General features: G+C 30.3%; 1 protein-coding gene across 1 annotated transcript; it reads left to right on the top strand.

The window, feature by feature from the left end:
* The first annotated feature begins 1644 nt into the window (after window positions 1-1644).
* LOC136978406 (piggyBac transposable element-derived protein 4-like) lies at window positions 1645-4072 on the top strand. Its single transcript, XM_067274109.1, has 6 exons — window positions 1645-1994; window positions 2180-2349; window positions 2414-3224; window positions 3301-3495; window positions 3593-3899; window positions 3995-4072. Coding segments are annotated over exons 1-6 (1752 nt in total). The 5' UTR covers window positions 1645-1726; the 3' UTR covers window positions 3996-4072.
* Window positions 4073-22575: the final 18503 nt, after the last annotated feature.

Genomic DNA, 22575 nt, shown 5'->3' on the forward strand with positions numbered 1-22575 from the left:
ACAATATTATATTGCAAATTTTTAAACTGTAATATTTTGTTATAATCTTTAGAGGATAAATGCCTGAGAATTTGTATTGTTAATATTCTACTTTAATTACATTTTAGTTTGTATTCAGTAAGATTCTTTACATGTAATTAGCCTCTTCAGGTGTAGACAGATATGGCTCCCATGACACTGTAATTACTCCTTTAAAGCTTGTCAGTTGCATTGACCGATCTACATAGGTAACAATAGTGCTTAACTTCCTACCCATTTCTAAGAAAACTCAATTAATTCGAAAAAAGCTTTATTACTATATGAATGATGAAATGCGTTGACTATAAAATTTAATCAAATAAAACGAACGTCCATTGAAGTTCAATCACTCTTTTGCCCTGTTTGACTTTGTTTGATTTGTCATAACCACCTCTTTTCCTTTCTTCCAGTGTGGACTTTATTGATGGACAGCCCTAATGAAGTATTCGATTAAAAATACATTCTGTAAATTATCATATTACTATTAAAAATATGTGATGGAAGAGAATAGCTATTTTATGATGAGGACATGAACTTTTATTACAATATGCTATACCACAAATTTATGCAGTTTTAACAAAACACGTCTATAGTGGTAATTGTTGCTTTTAAAATGTCATCACCAGTGACGAGCGTTGATGGGGAAACCATTCTCATGGGAGTCATAACTGTCATCTCCTGAAGAGGCAGGATAACTACTTAGCATCAACAAACAACTTAATTAAAATTGGGAATTTCTACTATAATCCTTTATTTTAATTAAATTGTTTATTGGTACTAAGTTTAAAAAATTGTGATATAAAATAACGTAAGAACTTGGAAATAAAGTATTGATATTCTAATGATATTTGGAAGAACAGAAAATACTAAGAATATTAATAGAAAAACTTATTATCTTAATAAGAAATTTCTACATTAAATATGTATATATGTATAATGAATTACAACATATATACAGTATGTGTGTATTAAATTATTAAATTAAGTCAGTATGTACAGTACATACTGACTTAATTTAATAATTGATTTAATTCGAAAAATAATTTATTATAACTGTGATAAGTAATTGTTTTTTACGTACTGTAAGTCTACTATACTCGATAGTTATTTATAGGTCGATTTTTATTCAAAATTTCTATCTTGTAACCAAACGTTAAAAACGTTTTTGTAAATTAGTAAAATTGTGAAAGAAATGGCTTACTCTCGTTTGTTGCATTTATGCATTATATCCCAAAAACTAGGAAAGACACGAATTTGGAATTATTGCATTATACACATAAAGATGTTTGTGTTTGTCAATGGATAATTAAAAAATCTAAAACCTCTGAATGTTTAGGAAATATTATTATTTAATAACTTTACTAACATATGAAAATTTTACAGATAGTTAGTTTGTTTAAAAATACAATGAGTTGTTTTTAGTCAAATTATTATAATAAATTTATGTATTATATATATTTATAATAAATTTAAAATATATTCAAGAGGAAATGTTAAAGTTGTGGATAAATAATTATAGATTACATTTACAAATTAAAATTTAATTTATTCTAAAACTGGAGAAATATTCGGAAAACGCAACGTGTCAGCTTTCGCTTTATTGGTTAGTCTAAACAGTCCTCCAAGCTGATTGGCTATGAGACGTTACTAAAGAACGCTCATTCTTTAGTTCCTTCTATTTCTTACTTGTTCTCAAGCATTTTGTAAAATGAATCCATCCGCAATTGCTGGGCCAAGTTCCGAAAAACGGCTACAGATGACAGATATCCGTGAGTTGCTAGTTTGTAGTAGCGAGAGCGAAAGTGATTTGTCCTCTGACGACGAAATAGAGGAGGAAGAAGAAGGACGACAAGAAGAGATACCAGGAGAGGGATCATCTAGCGAAGACGAAGAGGAAATCGGCTATTACTCGTTTGGAAGTGAGACGTGGATACCAAATGGAGGACCAAGAGAAGCTTTTTCCACTTTCGCAGAAGGTACGAATAAAAATTTAATTTCGGACAAGTCAATATATATATATATATATATATATATATGTATACTGTTTATCTCCACTTAGAACAATAAGTTATGATATTATGTTAAATATATTTTAGATATAATATTGTAGAAATATGTAAGTCAGAATATTATATATACAAAACATTTTCTCCAATTTTAGGAGAATTGCTCGTTGATTTCGGCGAAAAACCAACTGCACTCCAGATATTTGAATATTTTTTCGATGATGAGCTTACTAAACACATCACTCATCAGACAAATTTGTTCGCCGAACAATCTACTCGAGAGAAAAGAAGATCATCTCTTATGAAACGTAGAAGTAGAGATCAGGTAAATATCAAATATAGAAAATTTATATAATTAATAACATATTAACTTATATTGTTTAATATAGGAATGGAAAGAAACCAACACGGAAGAAATGAAGTTTTTTTTCGGCTTAATAATTTTACAGGGAATATTACAGAAACCCACCAATTCATCATTTTTTTGCAGACATCGAATCCTACAAACGCCCTTTTTTTTCGAAAACATGACGGAAAATCGATTTCACCTACTAAGAAAGTTTTTACATTTTAATGATAATACGCTTTTTGTCCCAACAGCAACAAACAAACGGCTGTTTAAATTAAAACCTGTTTTTGATTATTTGATTCGGAAATGGCAATCAGCGTACACTCCCGGTAGAAACATAAGTATTGACGAGAGCTTATTATTATGGAAAGGAAGATTACAATGGAGAGTGTACATCCCCAAAAAAAGAGCCCGTTACGGGATGGAGTCATTTCAACTTTGCGAGTCCTCCACTGGTTACGTACATAACATGATAATGTATACAGGAAGCGAAACCGAGTTAAAAAACAACGTTCAAGGATTGGATATATCAAATCAGCTCAAATCAACAAAAATAGTGTTATCTTTGATGGATCAGTTATTAAATAAGGGCTATATGTTATTTGTAGATAACTATTACACTTCTCCTGTACTTTTTGACTTGTTAGTTGATTTTAAGACAGATGCGGTCGGTACGCTAAGAAAAAACAGAAAGGAGCTGCCAGAAGATATTAAAAAAAAGAAATTGAAGAAAGGAGATTTTATTGCATTTTATAGAAAAAAGTTGATGACGTTAAAGTGGCAGGATAAGAAAGAAGTATGTATGCTATCAACCGTACATGGTGCTGAAGTGGTCCCAGTACAAACCAGAGGTAAGTCTATTCTTATATTCAGAAAGTAATTTTATATTAGCTGAGTTTTAAAATCTATTTATTTTTGAATTGTAAGGTGGAGAAGAAAAATTAAAACCACTTGTCTGTGTGGAGTACAGTAAAGGAATGGGAAGAATAGATCTAGCGGACCATTGTATTACAACTTACTCGATCGCGAGGACTCGCCTAAAAAAATATTATCAAAAAATGTTTCGTCACCTACTGGACATCACAATTTTCAATTCTTTTGTCCTGTATAAAAAGTGTGGAGGTAAATATGTTTGCCATTTAATCGCTTTTATGCGTTATATATTGTAATATAATGTAATTCAGTATATATTTATATTTCAATACACATAACTTTACAGGAATGCTTTCTCAACTGAACTTCCGGTTGCAGCTTGTGGACCAACTTACGGAGAAGTACCTCGGTGGAGTTACGAAACCAGTCGCTTCAAGAAAACACATGAAGGAAATTACCCCAAAGAGACTCCTGGAGAGACATTTTCTGAGAGGGAATTCACCGACAAGTACGAAAAGGCACGCAACAAGAAAATGCATCGTTTGTACCAAAAAAGGAAGTAGGAAAGAATCATCGTATTCCTGTAAACAGTGCGGCGTTCCCCTGTGTATAGAACCTTGCATGGAAATTTACCATACGAAGGAAAATTTCTGGTATATATATATTTTTATATACTTTTGTCAAGTTACTTTTTCTACACTATTATATTAACAGAAAATGTTAAATTTATGTATACATATAATTTCAGAGAATACAAGTGCAAGGTTCGAGGATAAGTATTTCTACAAAATATTTATTATTTTACACTTTAAAAATTCAATTTTCCAGATTTTATTGATTATTTTGTATACTTTTTAAATTTATTCGATTAATTCATAAAAAGATTTTATTTAAGTTTTAAACAATTTTATTTCTGAATTATTATTGGATGTAATTGCTTATATGTTTAAAATTAATTTATTTCTTATTATAAACTAAATTTCTTACAGCGATTTATTCATAAAAAGATTTTATTTAAGTTTTAAACAATTTTATTTCTGAATTATTATTGGATGTAATTGCTTATATGTTTAAAATTAATTTATTTCTTATTATAAACTAAATTTCTTACAGCGATTTATTCATAAAAAGATTTTATTTAAGTTTTAAACAATTTTATTTCTGAATTATTATTGGATGTAATTGCTTATATGTTTAAAATTAATTTATTTCTTATTATAAACTAAATTTCTTACAGCGATTTATTCATAAAAAGATTTTATTTAAGTTTTAAACAATTTTATTTCTGAATTATTATTGGATGTAATTGCTTATATGTTTAAAATTAATTTATTTCTTATTATAAACTAAATTTCTTACAGCGATTTATTCATAAAAAGATTTTATTTAAGTTTTAAACAATTTTATATTTATATTTGAACTTTAATTGCATTTATTCTTAAATAATTTAAATTATCTTCTTTTATTTTAAGCAATAATTCCTTTACATGTTTTATTCATAGCAATTTTCTAATTTTTTTGTGAAGAATATTGTTTTTTAGGGATTACATCATAACTTTCGTCCGTGTATATATTGTAATATTCTAGATTCAACATTTGTGGGTTTTGCGGTTTTATTTTTCATTGTCGGGATTAAGATTGTAATTTTTTTTTAAATATAAATTTTGATTTTCATTACAAATAAAGTAATTTTTATAACTCTACTTTAGTGTTTTGTAAAATATTTTTAGTTATAGTAATGAAGTCACTCTACCGTAAGTAGGACACTCACTCACCCAGTTGGCGGGATAAGCAGGGGCGATAATTAGTTTTCATGGAAGTATCAATAACTAAGTACTTATTCTATGATAGATTTACAACGTGTCCGGCTCAAAGATCTAATTTCGAAATTAATCGAATATCGAAAAGATTTAAGATGTTTATTGTAACATTTAATTATTCCAAATTATAAATACCACTCGGATAAAGAAAATAAAATTGTTTTTTATAGCGCTTTCGTGAGATAGAACTGTAGGTCACGTGATAATCCGAAGATCATCTCTCAGTAAGGGGTAATCTGTTCCAGTCTAAACTCATTTACAAAACATTGCACCTAACTTACAAGATGTATAAATTATTTGATGAAAGAGATATTTACAAAAATATATATGTAAAATAAAGCATTTAGATAAATTATATAAGCTTCTGTAAGACTATTTCGCATACGAACATTTTCCTCACTGCTTTTAATAGATTCTGGCTGCAATTACAAATTTGCTAAACATTGAAAAATAAAATTTTACAGGTCGCTTTTTATACCAACTTTTCGGTCATTATTGATTATCAAAAATACCACTTTTACGAAGTGTGTTTAAACATTTCATACAGCTGTTCATTGAAACTTCTAAATTATATTAGAACTGATATCACGTGACATAATACGTCGCCAGAGAAGTTGCAAGGAAGTTGACGAAGCTTCCGTTTCCGCTTTCCTTCAGACTCATTTACGTGGAAACGAACGTAAATTGTGGAACGTACGAAATAAGTTTGTACAAATTTTAAACCAATTTAGGTAACAGTTCGGCAAATAAATATTTGTGAATACATAAAAGCAACATTTAAAATTTTTGGATGAGTTATTAGAAATTTGAAAAGAATTATAGAATGTTCTCGATAGTCATATCGTGTGATTGTCTGTTTTTTCTGGCTTATTTTGTTTTTCTACGTGAAAATGAGATATCTTTTATAACTATTGATAATATAAACATTTTCTTTCGTTATATATTACCTTCAATTACAGCTGCAAACTTTAACACATGGAGCATGTGAGAAAGTATTATTGTATCGATTACTACATTTTTATGAATACACCTGAGACTCGTGACAATATAGGCCTATATTAACCTACTTTAAGTGTCAATATTTTATTTAGAATCATTTTAAACGTTATTATTACATCAAATTATGAAATGGAATGTTCCAAGTATAGGAGTAAGAGGGAGGGGAAAGAAGCCATGCGTGGGGAAAAAATGAGTTTTTATCTAAATTATAATAAAATTTACTTATATTTACGAGAAATATCGCTAATTTTCTTCTGGAGAAATGTATCTTGATAAAATTAATTATCTATATGAATGAAACTTTCAATAATACATTAGTTACAATGACTGACGTTCCTTTCTTACCCTTTCTGTAGTATGTCTTATTATTAAACATAGTTTCTTAGATTATAGCATAATAATGTGTAAAAAAAAAATGGAAAATTTTGTTAATTTGTAAACGCAGATACAATCACATAACAAGCATACTGTATCCTCTGTATATTTAAAGTCAGTTATTCGCGATTGAATTTTTCTAAATAAGCCTGTTTAATCCGTAATTTATTTGACAGAAAGAAATTGTTTATGGACGTATTTCATTTATATAATGTTTTTCTCGTGATATTATTTTTAATATCGGAAAAAAATATACATTTCTACTATGGACATACATCAATATTTTTAATTCTGAATATTATATTTCGATACTTTTATCTTTCTTCACTAAGAACAAAGTACTTTTATTTTGAAAAATTAACTTTTTCCCAAGATAAAACAGTCGAAGTGGGAACCAGGCTGAAAATGACAATGAGTATATGAGCTCTGTTCGAGGGATGTCAGCTTATTCGTCCCATCTTTGATATAATTCGTTTTTTTCTGTATTTACACTCAATTTACGTAAAAATTATTCTATTGTCCTGTTTGTAATTAATAGCTTGTCTTTGTTTCTGTTTACTGAATGGAATTTCACAGTAAAATATTCGGAAACTAAATTATAAAAGCCAAACAAATAAAATAGCTTAATTTTTACAATATCCACTTAAACTGGATAATAACATTATTTCATATTTATTATTTATTCGTGCATATCGACTTTTTTCGAAGAAATAATCATTTATTGTAAAGTTTTTATAAGCTGAAAATTATTCTGTTGTCTTTGATGAAATTTGTTACAATTTACTAATTTTTACAGAAACATTAAATTTTAAACGATGACATTAGTTAAAATGTATTAATTTGTACACAAACATTAAATTTAAGGCGTATTTCTTGGTGATCACGTGACCGAAAGCTATTTTTATCTTGGCGGGAATTTTTCCACAGTGATCTTTGTCATATCTAATTTGCATATTAATGATAGTACATTACTAATCTTTATTAAACAGATCTAGACATTTTATATTATTTAAATTTGGCTGAATTAGTAAAATAATTATATAAAAATTTTCAGTATTTTGCAGGAAACTTCAATCCAGATGACGTAAGAGTCATCCATGGTTCGCGGGAGAATTTGCGCGATGATCTTTTTTATATCTAATTTGCATAATTATAATGGAAAATTATTAACCTTTATTAAACAGATTTAGTTATTGTGTATTAATTAAATTCATCGGTTTTTGTGGAAAGAATTCTTTAAAACTTTTAGCGTTTATTTAGAAACTTTTTGTCACCTGATGACATTGGACAAGAGCATTTTCGTTTTGTTTATTGTATTCGACAGTTCGCGCCAGATTTCGTAAAGTGCGGTTTAATAATTCTGTTTCTCGTTTTTTCGAAGTCCACTGCGATAATTTTTTATTACGTGGATTCATACATTTTGCGTTGATTGCAATGGATATTTTAAGGCATAAAGTTTACTGTGAATTAGTTCTAAACTCAGAAAGAAAAGTTGAAAATAATTTATTTTTCGACAATTTGGGATAACTGACCTTTGGATATAACATATGGATATAAATGAAGGTATGTATTATTGAGTTACTAATTTATTTGCGTTTATGTGTATTTTTGTACTGTAACTTAGTTTGTTTTACTATGTTCGAGAAAGTAGGTCACACATTGGATTTCTGAGATAAAACTGTCAGCTTTTTCAGAGTGAAGCGAACCCACTCAGTGAAGTGTTTTAGGGAAGTTATGCTTTCATTTCTGATGCATGCCAATGATGAAAATTGTTTTTAAAATTAAATATCGGTCAATGACGATAACATATGTTATAAATGTGAAGATGAATATAAAAATATTTCTACATTTTTTTATTGTTTTGTTGTTTCTTAAAGATTAATTTATTTAAATTTATTATATGTCAAGTAAGTTTATTTACAAAATGCTAATATTTTAATTCGCTTTAATATTTCGGCGTAAATTTGAACAAGGAATTTTAAAATTTTAAATAAACGATATACTGAAATTTTCTTTTATTTACAATGATTACGTCACTTCTACAGAAAGTAGAACACGAGACGACCTTCACCCACATTTCAGTCTGGGGGAAAGGCCGCCAGTTGTAGTCATAACAACCTTTACGTCTTCTATCGTTGTGGATGAAATTCGTTAACTGTCAATTACATTTTCTTGAATTTGATTCGCAGGTTGGAAAAAATCGTCATTACTTAAATGCCTAAAACTTTAAAAAATTTTATAAAATTGAAAATAAATTCAAAAGTTTTGAAAAAATCGTATCGGATAAAAAATCAAAAAAGAATTTAATATAAATTTGAAAAAAAAAATTTTAGCAAACAAATACCGCTAAAAAAATTCATATATAAAAAAATTATGTGACAATAAAGAACGATTTTTTCTTTACAAGACGTAACTGTTTAAAAATTTTTTTTCCTAAACGGAAACGAGAAAAACGCGTGGGAAAATTCTTAAAAAATTTCCCACGCTTCTACTCCACAACTACTGGTAGCGCCACGTCTGATTGTTCCACTGTTAAGAGGTTAAGTTCGAAAACTTCAAGAGAGAGAAGTCTGAACAAAAGGCTTTAAAATGGCGGCGTTAATGAATTTGAACAATGGAACATTGGAGAGGTCAAAGTGGTATTGCTCCGGGGTGTTTCCTGGAAGGGTCCAACGATGTCCATGGCGGTGCGTTCAAAGATGTGTGAAAGGGGAGCAAAGAATTGTAATTTGGCTTGGGCGTGGCTTCCTGCTGACTATGTTTTGCGTAGCTGAGGCAACTTTGGCAATAATTTCGTATCTCCTTTGTCATTTCCAGCCAATAAAATGATTTAGCTAATTTGGTTCGCATCTTAAGTTCTCCCAGATGTCCAGCAATGGGGTTATCATGAAAGGTATATAGAAGATAATCCTTGAGAGTGGCAGGAACAACAATTTGTTCCCACCAGTCTGATTGGCTTTTATTGGTTCCTTTATGGCATAGAACACCTCCTTCGTTGAGATAGAATTGGTCCAAATTAAGGCTGTGACAACTTCCTAAGGTTGTTTTCTGTTTCTCGTAAAAGTTGTATGAGGGAATTCCAATGAGTGTCACCTTGTTGCGCGTTAGCTAATTGTGTCATGAAAAATATAGGTTCCACCTCCAGGATTTGGTGAATAGGAATACAACTAAGAGCATCAGCATTTTTATGAGACTCTCCTGCCGAAAATTTGTTGTCGAGTCCTTACAGTCGAGTAACCAATGCAGAGGCTGATGATCCGTGTGTATTGTAAATTTTGCCTGTACAAATAGGTTTAAAATATCGTATAGCCCAAACAGTAGCTAAACATTCCTTCTCTGTCATACTGTAGTTAAGTTTAAGTTTCCTTAATAATCGTCTTGCATAAGCAATCGGTTCCTCCCTGCCATTTTCATCTTGTGATAATACGGCTCCTAGGGCAGTATTTGAAGCATCCATAGCAAGTATAAAAGGTTTAGAAGAATCAGGAGATTTTAATAATGGCGTCGAGGTCAAGATTTGCTTTAGGGTCTCAAAACTTTCCAGTTGCGTTGGGCCCCATTCGAAAGGGGTATCTTTCTTTAATAAATCAGTCAGTGGTTTAGCGATTTTTGCATACTGGTCTGCATGTCTACGATAATAACCAGTTAATACCATAAAGGATCGAATTTCTCGTTCATTTTCGGGGTCTAGGAAAATCTAATACGCACTTTACTTTATCCCTATCAGGTTTTATACCCTGTTCGGAAATTTCATGCCCTAGAAATTTTATTTGCCGCTGCAAAAAGTGCAATTTTTTTGGTTTTAATTTAATTCTGGCTTTGCCCAATCTTTGGAATATTTTTTCCAAGCGTTTCAGATGAATAGGAAAGTCGAGACTAAAAGTCAAGATGTCGTCCATGTAAACGAGGCGTGTCTTCCCCTTGAGAGCATGCAGGACAAAGTGCATTTTTCTTTCAAATGCCGCAGGGCTATTATGTAGCCTCATGGGACACCAGTTCCATTGATAGTGCCCATTAAGAGTGGAGAAGGTGGTTTTCTCTTTATCGCATACACTTAGTTCCCAAAATCTTTTTAACCTTTTTTGTCTGTTTTTCCTTTTACTCAGTCCCTCACTAAGTCTTTTACTGAGTCTTTTACCAAGTCTGATTTTCGTCCATCTTTTTTATTTTATTCTTCATTTTAACCAATTATGATTTTGTTTCCAGTAAGTCGAGATAATCTGCAATAAGCATGATAAATCATCAAGCATTTTTTTTTTCTTTTTTGTCTATAAATAATTATTTGTGTCAATGTGATCTGGATAGAGTAACATCTGTTATTAAACACAATTGAGAAACGGTAAACGACAATCATCTCTGTCTTTTCCATCTCATGTTGTAAGATTTATAACAATGAATGCATAATTTTTTGTTCTAATTTGTTTTTTTAAAATTATTTCTAACCGGTATTACTAAAATTAAGAATGGAGTTCTTAAAAAGTAAAAAATACACGAAATTCATTCACAACGTTGGTTAATATACATAAACACTCCTGCAGTTGCGTTTACACACACGATCAGACAAAACAATCAAAAAGATATATAATACGCATAGAATTTAAAGTATAATAAAATTTCCAACTTATCATTTACAGAGAATACATTATTAGCTAAAAGATTAAAATTAAAATTGTACAGAGAATGTTTATAATAATTCATAATAATTCATAAATATTTATATAACAATAACAAAATTAGGAATGGAAATAGTGAGCCTCACAATTTCTACCTCGTAAGACATAATGAAACTTATTTTAATGTAGAATTATCGATGTATTTTAGAATGACCGAAACAATTTTTAATTTTCTATGGACGTGTTTTTTAAACGCTATTTGATAAAGGTAAACATACATTAATCCAAAATTAATACAATAATACAAAATCTGATAATTTTCCGAAAATTATAAAAAAAAACATTGACGTGAATAAAACCATGCATTTACTTTTATTTAATCGAAGTAAAATGTCGATAACGCTGGAATTTACTTAGGAAATAGCCAATGGATAAAAAAAAGTAGCAAATAACCTCAAACCGTATATCGAAGACACTATAAAATCACAACATCTGTTCATTTAACTAAAGTTTCCTAACAACCGAGTGCCATAAACTTATAAAAAATTGTCTCAATTTTTTCTTTAACGAAACAAAAATTATATAAAACAATTACTATATCACAAGTAAGGTGTAGGGTAATCGTATGACTCACCATTAATACAGCGAAATTCAACGAGTTATGTTCTATAAAGGTTACAATTTACTCAAGCTTAGTTCAAAGCGTGTGAATTTATGCGTTATACATTATATCAACGTAAAAAGTAAAAATAAAGTCAGGAAATTACAGTGGGTGATGGGTTAAAGAACATAATTTGTTCCAAGACTTTGTTCGCTATCTGAATTGTTCGTTAACCGATTTTCGATTTACCATAGGTTTTAATGGAAATTTGATTAATTCATTCTGCAGACCCCCAAAAATAAAAAAATATATATTTTTTCTTACTTCGTTTATTTATATGTAATAATAAATATACATATATACACAGTCTTGCATTTTTATTAGTCATGTTTTTTTCGTTTGTGGGGGTTAAAGAATCTGTCTAATGTCGATTGTTTTTCTCTCTTCTTCAGAATTTTCAGAAGTAATTAATAAAATTGTAATTAGACGTATTTCGAAACCGTGCCGGTAATTTTTGTTGATTCATAAACTCCATAAGGTTTAGATACACGAACACTTGGCAATGTTTATCAAAAAGTTTATTTCAGTCGGTACGTACACCTGTAATTGTGTAGGTTTCGGGCTGCATAGGTCTCTCTTCAGCCGACTAAAAAACATAATACACACAAATCAGTCGTAAAATAAAATAAAATAAAATATATACACATAAAACATTTTTACATGTGCGACAGCTTATTTACAACTATGCTAACATGCCATAAAATTTTGTTGAGCTCATTTAAATTGGGGAATATGTCCGCCAGATATGCAAGTTTTGCTACCCATTCTTCTCTTTTAAACAGAAAAGTAAAATCTGAACCCTAGGTCTCTAAAAACGTCTGGGTCTCATTTTTTAGCTCGTAAATTCAAGAAAGCACTTTCTCGCGAGAAAGCCATCGTACTTCTGTATGAAACAGAAGTGACAGATGATCTGCTCCTATTTTCTGACACTGCATTAAACAGACGAGAGTTCAGCGGTCGCGACTTGATGTAATTGACAATTTTGTGGACTTCTTGTAGGACAGACAACAATTCATCAGGCAGAGACTTCGCCATCAGTGCTTCCCTGTGTAAAAAGCAATGTACATTTTTAATATTAGGGTTTTTTTTCAGAAGCCCTGGTTATAAATCCCCTAATTTTTCCTGTCATATCTGCTGTTCTGTTTGTGCAAATGCTTATGCAGTTGTGCCATTCCAAATTATACTCACTGAAGTACTGGTCTGTTACTTTGAATATTTCTTCTGCAGTGGTATAACCAAGTAGTGGCAGACAAAATAAAAAGTCCTCTTTTATTTCATATTTGTCAATGTACCTCACATCTGATATGAAATGCGCGTGACCACTGATATCAGTAGCCTCGTTGACTTGTACCGCAAAAACTCCACTAAAACTTGAATTTTTCAATTAACGTTGATTGAATGTCGCTAGAAATATTATTAATTCGACGAGAAATCGTATCTCCTGACGCAGGTATTTTCTCGATTTCCTTAGCGGCTTCTTTGCTAATCATAATCTTGTCAACTTCTTTGCAGACAGGTAAAATTAACCTCTTAACAGTGGAACAGTCAAACGCGGCGCTACCACTTAGTTGTGGAGATAAAGCGTGGGAAATCTTTAAAGAATTTTCTCACGCGTTTTCCTCGTTTTCGTTTAGAAAAAAAAATTTTAAACAGTTACGTCTGGTAAAGAAAAAATCGTCCTTATTGTCACATAATTTTTTTATATGCGAATTTTTTTCGCGGTAATTTTTTGCTAAAATGTTTTTTTTCAAATTCATATTAAATTCTTTATTGATTTTCTATCCGATACAATTTTTTCAAAAGTTTTAAATTTATTTTCAATTTTATATAATTTTTTAAAGTTTTAGGCATTTAAGTCATCACGATTTTTTTCAATTTGCGAATCAAATTCAAGAAAATGTAATTGACAGTTAACGAATTTCATTTACAACAATAGAAGACGTAAAGGTTGTTATGATTAAAACTACGTCGCCTGGCGGCCTTTCCCCCCAGACTGAAATGTGGGTGAAGGTCGTCTCGTGTTCTACTTTCTGTAGAAGTGACGTAATCATTGTAAATAAAAGAAAATTTCAGTATATTGTTTATTTAAAATTTTAAAATTCGTTGTTCAAATTTACACCGAAATATTAAAGCTGAATATTAGCATTTTGTAAATAAACTTACTTGACATAAAATAAATTTAAATAAATTAATCTATAAAAAACAACAAAAAAATAAAAATGTAGAAATATTTTTATATTCATCTTCACATTTATAACATATGTTGTTGTCATTGATCGATATTTGATTTTTTAAAAACAATTATCATCATTGCCATGCATCAGAAATAAAAGCATAACTTCCCTAAAACACGTAACTGAGAGGGTCCGCTTCACTCTGAAAAAGCTGAGTTTTATGTCAGAAATCCAATGTGTGACAAACTTTCTCTAACATAGTAAAACAAACTAAATTACAGTACCTCAATACACATAAACACAAATAAATTAGTAGCCCAATAATACAGAACTTCATTTAAATCCATGTTACATTCAAAGATCAGTTCTCCCAAATTGTCAAAAAATAAATTTTTTTCAACTTTTTTTTCTGAATTTAGAACTAATTCACAGTAAACTTTACACCTTAAAATATCCATTGCAATCAACGCAAGATTTATCAATTCCACGTAATAAAAATTTATCGCAGTGAACTTCCAAAGATAATGAGAAAATACAAACACAAAACCGCACTGTACGAAATCTGGCGTGAACTGATCACATACAATAGACAAACCGAAAATGCTCTTGTCCAATGTCATAAGGTGACAAAAAGTTTCTAAATAAACGCTAAAAGTTTTAAAGAATTCTTCCACAAAAACCGATAAATTTAATTAATACACAATAACTAAATCTGTTCAATAAAGATTAATAATTTTCCATTATAATTATGCAAATTGGATATAAAAAAGTTCATTGCGCAAATTCTCCAGCAAACCATGGATGACTCTTACGTCACCTGGATTGAACTTTTCCTGCAAAATACTAAAAATTTTCTATAATTATTTTACTAATCCAGTCAAATTTATATAATATAAAATGTCTACATCTATTTAATAAAGATTAGTAATGTACTATCACTGATATGCAAATTAGATATGAAAAAGATCAATGTGGAAAATTCCCGCAAAAGTAAAAGTAGCTTTCGGTCACATGATCACCAAGAAATATGAAGAAATATTTCTAAAGTTTAATGTTTGTGTACAAATCAATACATTTTAACTAATATCATCGTTTAAAATTTAATGTTTCTATAAAAATTAGTAAACTGTAACAAATTTCATCAAAGACAACAGAAAAATTTTCGGCTTATAAAAACTCTACAATAAATGATTCTTTCTTCGAAAGAAGTCGATATGCACGAATAAATAATAAATACGTAATAATGCTTTTATCCAGTTTAAGTGGATATTGTAAAAATTAAGCTATTTAATTTGTTTGGCTTTTATAATTTAGTTTCCGAATACTTTACTGTGAAATTCCATTTAGTAAACAAAAACAAAGACAAGCTATTAATTATAAACAGGACAATAGAATAATTTCTACGTAAATTGGGTGTAGATACAGAAAAAACGATTTATATCAAAGATGGGACGAATAAGCTGATATCCCCAGAACAGAGCTTATAATTCGTTATCATTTTCAGCCTGTTCCTACTTCGATGTTTTATGTTGATAAAAAGTTAGTTTTAAGATGTTATTAGGGAAGAAACATAGAAGTATCGAAATATAATATTCACACACAAAAAACTATTCATGTATGTTGACATTAGAAATTTGTAATTAATTATAGAATGTCCTGGATAGACATATCGTGTGATTGTCTGTTTCTTTTGTCTTATTTTGTTTTTCTACGTGAAAATAAGATATCTTTTACAACTATTGATATTAGAAACATTTTCTTTCGTTATATATTACCTTCAATTACAGATGCAAAGTTTAATACATGGAGCATGTGAGAAAGTGTTATTGTATCGATTATTACATTTTTATGAATACATCTGAGACTAATGACAATATATATAAATCTAGTTTAAGTGTCAATATTTTATTTAGAATCATTTTAAACGTTATTATTACATCAAATTATGAAATGGAATATTCCAAGTATAACAGTAAGAGGGAGGGGAAAAAAGGCATGCATGGGAAAAAAATGTGTTTTTATCTAAATTATAATAAAATTTACTTATATTTACGAGATACATCGGCAATTTTCTTCTGGAAAAATGTATCTTGATAAAATTAATTATCTATATGAATGAAACTTTCAATAATACATTAGTTACAATGACTGACATTCTTTTCTTACCTTTTCTGTAGTATGTCTAATGTATTAAACATAGTTTTTAGATTATAGCATAATAATGTGTAAAAAACAAAAAATTCTGTTAATTTGTAAACGCAGATACTATCACATAAAAAGAATACTGTACCCTCTGTATATTTAACGTCAGTTATTTGCAATTGAATATTTCTAAATAAACCTGTTTAATCCGTAATTTATTTGACAGAAAGAAATTGTTTATGGCCGTATTTCATATATCTAATGTTTTTCTTGTGATATTATTTCTAATATCAAAAAATATATACATTTCTAATTTGGACATACATCAATATTTTTAATTCTGAATATTATATTTCGATACTTTTATCTTTTTTCACTAAGAACAAAGTACTTTTATTTTGAAAAATTAACTTTTTACCAAGATAAAACAGTTGAAGTGAAAACCAGGATGAAAATGACAACGAGTATATGAGCTCTGTTCGAGGAATGTAAGCTTATTCGTCCCATCTTTGATATAATTCGTTTTTTTCTGTATTTACACTCAATTTACGTAAAAATTATTCATTTGTCCTGTTTATAATTTATAGCTTAACTTTGTTTCTGTTTACTGAATGGAATTTCACAGTAAAATATTCGGAAACTGAATTATAAAGACCAAACAAATTAAATAGCTTAATTTTTACAATATCCACTTAAAATGGATAAAAGCATTATTACATATTTATTATTTATTTGTGCATATCGACTTCTTTCGAAGAAATAATCATTAATTGTAGAGTTTTTATAAAGTGAAAATTATTCTGTTGTCTTTGATGAAATTTGTTACAATTTACTAATTTTTACAGAAACATTAAATTTTAAACAGTGATATTAGTTAAAATGTATTAATTTGTACACAAATATTAAACTTTAGACATATTTCTTCATATTTCTTGGTGATCGTGTGACCGAAAGCTATTTTTATTTTGGCGGGAATTTTTCCACATTGATCTTTGTCAGATCTAATTTGCATATTAGTGATAGTACATTACTAATCTTTATTAAACAGATGTAGACAATTTATATTATATAAATTTGACTGGATTAGTAAAATAATTATATAAAATTTTTAGTATTTTGCAGGAAAAGTTCAATCCAGGTGACGTAAGAGTCATCCATGGTTCGCTGGAGAATTTGCGCAATGAACTTTTTTATATCGAATTTGCATAATAATAATGGAAAATTATTAATCTTTATTAAACAGATTTAGTTATTGTGTGTTAATTAAATTCATCGGTTTCTGTGGAAGAATTCATTAAAACTTTTAGCGTTCATTTAGAAACTTTTTGTCTCCTTATGACATTGGACAAGAGCATTTTCGGTTTGTCTATTGTATATGATCAGTTCACGCCAGATTTCGTAAAGTGCGGTTTAATGTTTCTGTGTTTCTCGTTTTTTCGAAGTTCACTGCGATAATTTTTTTTTTTACGTGGATCTATACATTTTGCGTTGTTTTTAACGGATAAAAGGTGGAAATTTTACTCTGAATATGGAACTTGTTTTTCAGAATATGCTACTTTACAAAAAGAATAGTTGAAAATAATTTTTTTTCGACAATTTGCGAGAACTGATCTTTGTTTGGATGTAAATGAAGGCATGTATTATAGGTTTACTAATGTATTTCTGCATATAATTATCTAGTCTTAATTTCGAGACATTTATGGTTTTTAGTGTTTATAAACGTGTTAATTAGACATGTCTACCAATTTAGCGCTAAAACTTACAACTACGTCAAAGAAGAATACAAACTTTAATTAGCAATTAGTTCCTTTATTAGCAAATTAATTTGTTGGTAGATTTTTTTACATTTAAAGTGTAATTAGATGAAACTGAACGGATGTGAACATAGAAAGTAGAATATGCCAAGACTAATAGATACAACTATTATTACATATTACTCAATCAGAAACATTTATACTTGAAGAATTTTGTTTTGATAATTATGGACTAGGGTTTATGTCGAAAATATTTATCAGTTATATTTGTAATTACAGTTACAAATTATGTAAAATTCAGCTTGATATAATAATATATCATTCGAATAGTAATGGCGCTTAAATATTTATAGGATTAATTGAAGTTTTCGAATATTGTTTGAGGAATTTGAGGAAGGCAAAAGTATCGACAGTTGTATAATGAACTGAATTTAAGTAAGTTAGGTGACTTTGTATGTTTCGATGTAGTTTTTTATAATATTACGATATACGAACTTACGATTTTGTAAATTGTATTATACTAAAAAATAAAGTTTTTCGTTATTCTCCTACTTAATGATGTATTCATAATGTTTCTGAACTAAATAATACTTATTAAATTGAAATCCAAGCTTTACAAAGTACTATGAATATTAGAGAAGACGGTTTTACTATAATCTACTACGTCTTACTACAGCTTACTCTAATGTATATTTCACAAAAAGTAGGTCAGACAAGGACCATTAGACTAATGACATAGGCTGTTTACATTTTCGGGTTGTATCGGTGCTCTCGCAATAGCGTCATTTACAGAAGTCACACCTACTTTTTTCTGACGCGAGCCAATTAGGAATATTAATTTTTTTAACCAATCAGATGACGGCGGGAAATTTAAATTCGATTTATGTCGATAGATGGCCGTCTAAAATTTAATATTTATTTTAATTTTTTCTCTTTTATTGTAATTTCTCGAGAACTAAAGGATATTCCAAAACAAAGTTGGAGAACCCAACTACTCGTGAAAATTCTACGACTTCACGAAATGGTCCAGGTATTTTATAAGAATTTTTTAACGACTATAGTCATTCCTCACCACTGCCACTCGATCGCCTTGGACGACTACAGTCGTTCCTCACTGTTAAGAGGTTAAAGTTTCAGAGAGAGAATGAGGCTTTTTGGATTTAACAAGCATATAACCGATCACGTAACTTGCTTTTTACGCTTTGTCTGATGTTTTGAAAGACGAACTCATAAGAGTTACCTGTTTCTTAGACTGGTCTTTCAAACGTTGAAAAAAGGCTTTGTTTTTTTGAGCCACTGATGAATGTTTAGTAGTTAAATGTCGTAAAAGTTTACTCGACACCATAGAATTATTACCCAAAGTTTCTTTATTTTGGGATTGAGCATGTTTCGTTTCCGCAATATATAAAGCCATATAGCTCTCATCATATTTTCGATTAACAAGCTTAGGTTTTTTCTTCGTTGACTCTGCTTTTTGGGAATCATTAGTTTCACTTGACAAACTTGCGGCAGGTTTAAGGAATTTAGGTTAATGTTACCTTAAGATCCAAAATGGCAGCCGGGAAAATTTTTCCCTACTTCGGACACTGCGACAAGGAAATTTTTTTCTACTTTGGAGACTGCGATTGGGAAAAACTTTTTCCCTGCATTCAAGATGGCCGCGGTTCCGGCCGCCATCTTGAATTTCTCTGCAGCCTCCGCGGATTGTTTAACCGAAATAAACAATAAAAAACAACAAAAAGAGGAGTTTTTTACTCACTTTTCGATTATTCGATATTCTGAGTATGATCTTTTCTTTGGGGGTCGACGAAATTTTTCGAATGGTTGACTGTTCTATGTTCGACCGCTACTCCTTCTAATGTGCATATATCCTTTCCATTCGTCCGTTATTATCGTACTGCCGGAATTCACGTATTTACAAACGATCCAATTCACAGTGTTTTCTGATCTGTCGTTCACCTGACATATGAAGCATTTCTTATCTTCATCGCAATGAATGCAAACGGACTCGGTCGGCTGTATGCTTAATTTTACAGCAAAATTCGATGCGTTATCGATACGGGGAGGCAAACCTAGCTCTGAAAAGTCGTCTTCCATTAACTTGTAGAAATCACGGGAAGTGCATCTCGACCAAAATTCGTCGTTGCAACTCAAATCGGCAAAACTAGTCATTATCGGACAATTGGCAATAAACTAAACGCGGGAAGGTAAGGAGAGGAAAAAAACACGGTCTTTCCTTAATTTCTGATTACTTGGTTCTCTAACTTTTAGGATTAAATTGTAATAAAAGAAATAACAAAACTTACTAATACTGGAGGAATTAATAATAATAAATATTCACTGATAGCAATTTGTGTGCAAATGAAATATCGTTACAAAAAAAACCCCCGGCAATTAATTCAATACGCAATTCGTCGCAACACAGCAGTAAACGATTCCAACAGGAAACTAGTCGATTTGCATAAAATTGCCCAGAAATAAACAGAAATCACGTCGCAGATGATGCATTTGCATATTCGTTCGTAACACCCCTACGAATTTCCGCCGATTTTACTCTCGCACGACGTCACGAAACGGCTCCCTCTACCGTCGCAAATTTACACACTACCGTCTCTGTTTCGAGATTACAGGATACTCGGCAACGTCAAATTCAGGGTAGAAACCGAACGGAAAAAAAATCCCCACGTCGTCAACATCTCGACTGTAGGGAAAATTTTTCCCCCGTCGCAGTCTCCGAAGTAGGGAAAAATTTCCCCGGCCGCCATTTTGGATCCTAAGGTGACATTAACCGGAATTTATATACACATACATATATACACCATTATATACACATACATGTATTAGGGTCTATTTATTTGTAATAAAAATAGTCAATTACGTTCGCGACGACACATTCACAAACTAGCGGCTAGTTACTGGCGAAAAGCGATTTGTTTCAGTTTACAAAAGCGCGAGAAAACGATGACTAAGCGGGACGCAGCGTTACAATATCACATTGACACGCGCATGCGTGCGGCGCGGGTGGGCTGCCCACTCCTCGTGCAACGAAGCGCTTCGCTCGCATGACTCTCAGCTATGTGTAGGTGCATTATCTTCAAAAAATTAACATTTTTTGGCGGCACACCTACTATTGACAGCGGCACACACTTTGCGGAACACTGCTCTATCTTACAAGAGGTAAAAATATTTTAAACAAACCAGTAAGGTTTCGCGAACTTTATATTGGAATGTTTTAGAGACGTTTTTCTCGACATTTATCTTGCAGAGATTGGCTAAAACAAGTAATGTTCGTTAAGAATTCCGCCGACATAAAAATTTATTATAATGGTCGAACCGAGTAATGTTCGGTAAACCGTATTGACATACCTTTCCGTGTTCGAGTATCACGCGCTTTTTTATTCTCGAAAGGCGTTCAGCGTAATATCTGGTTTTTCCGACGACTGTATAAAACTTGGACGTTCGTTGGTTTTAATTCGGCATGTTAATTCATGGTGAACCTTTAAACTTTCTGCCGGTACTGGTTTTCTCTAGGCTATAGAAACCTTGTTTTTTGAGCGAACTTCTAACTTCGGTCTTTTTTCTCGTAACACGTACTATTTCTGCTGAGTTATGCTAATTCACATATTTCTGCGTGGCTGATACGCCACCTGTTCGATGATTACTATCCATTAAAGTAAAATATCCTCCAGATTAAATCGTCTTAACCCCCCTAAAGACCATCAAGCTGTACTTAAAACCAAAAACCATTGTATACCAGATCCCATGCACCTGTAGCGATGAAAAACACTACATCGGTGAAACAAAACGAAAAATGAAAGTTAGACTTAACGAACATATCGCCGACCTTAGATACAATAGAATTAATTTTGCCTTCTACGAGCACTGTACACTGAACAACTGTAATATAAATGGAAATAAAGTAAAAATTCTTCATAGAAAAAAAGGCTTATAACCGAAAATTCAAAGAAAGTATAGAGATCATTAAAAACAGAAAATGTATAAACAGAAACTTAAGTATGAAAATAAGTGAAAATTGGTTGGAAATATTGTAAGATTAAAATATTGTCACCAAAAAAATCCTATATATCTATTTAATATATATATATATATATATATATATATATATATATATACCATAATAGTAGTATCGTATTTAAAATTAATTTATGTTTATCGATTCAGAAGGACTTGGCTACTAAAGTATCCTGTATCTGAAAATCTGTAGACATAGAGTTATATTCAAGTGTTATATATAAGGTAAATAATCTATATGTTTATGTTTACTTTAATATTGAATTTTTATTAAAATTTAAGTAAAACGAAGCAATCTGCCATATTTATATTATATGTGAATTATTAAATTTGAATTAAAGAAATGGCAGAAGCAGAAGCTTCAAGTCAGGAGAAGAGTGTCGTCGATTTTCCAGTTAATTACGCAGAAGTTGATGAAGTAAGTGGGCAAAATGAATTTTATTTTAATCTAAATAATGAACTATTGTCTCGTGAAAACTATTCTTTTCGAATAACTAGAAGATTTTATCTAATCTTTTATAAAAAGCTGAAACACGTAACTTCGCGACATAAAAATTTTGAAGTGCTGCAAATTAAGAATATAACCTAAGGATCGAGTTGGCATATACCTAATTTTCAATTTTTTATCTGGAATATTCATTGCTGTAATTTTAAACCGTAACTGTTACGATGTTACGCTTGCAAAAGAGGTTACTCAAGTAAATTCTTAACTGAAACAAACTTAAAAATGTACGTGTTATCCACTGTTATATGATCATA

Source organism: Centruroides vittatus, unplaced genomic scaffold (genome assembly GCF_030686945.1).
Source record: "Centruroides vittatus isolate TY-2023 unplaced genomic scaffold, ASM3068694v2 contig_526, whole genome shotgun sequence".
NCBI lineage: Eukaryota > Metazoa > Arthropoda > Arachnida > Scorpiones > Buthidae > Centruroides > Centruroides vittatus.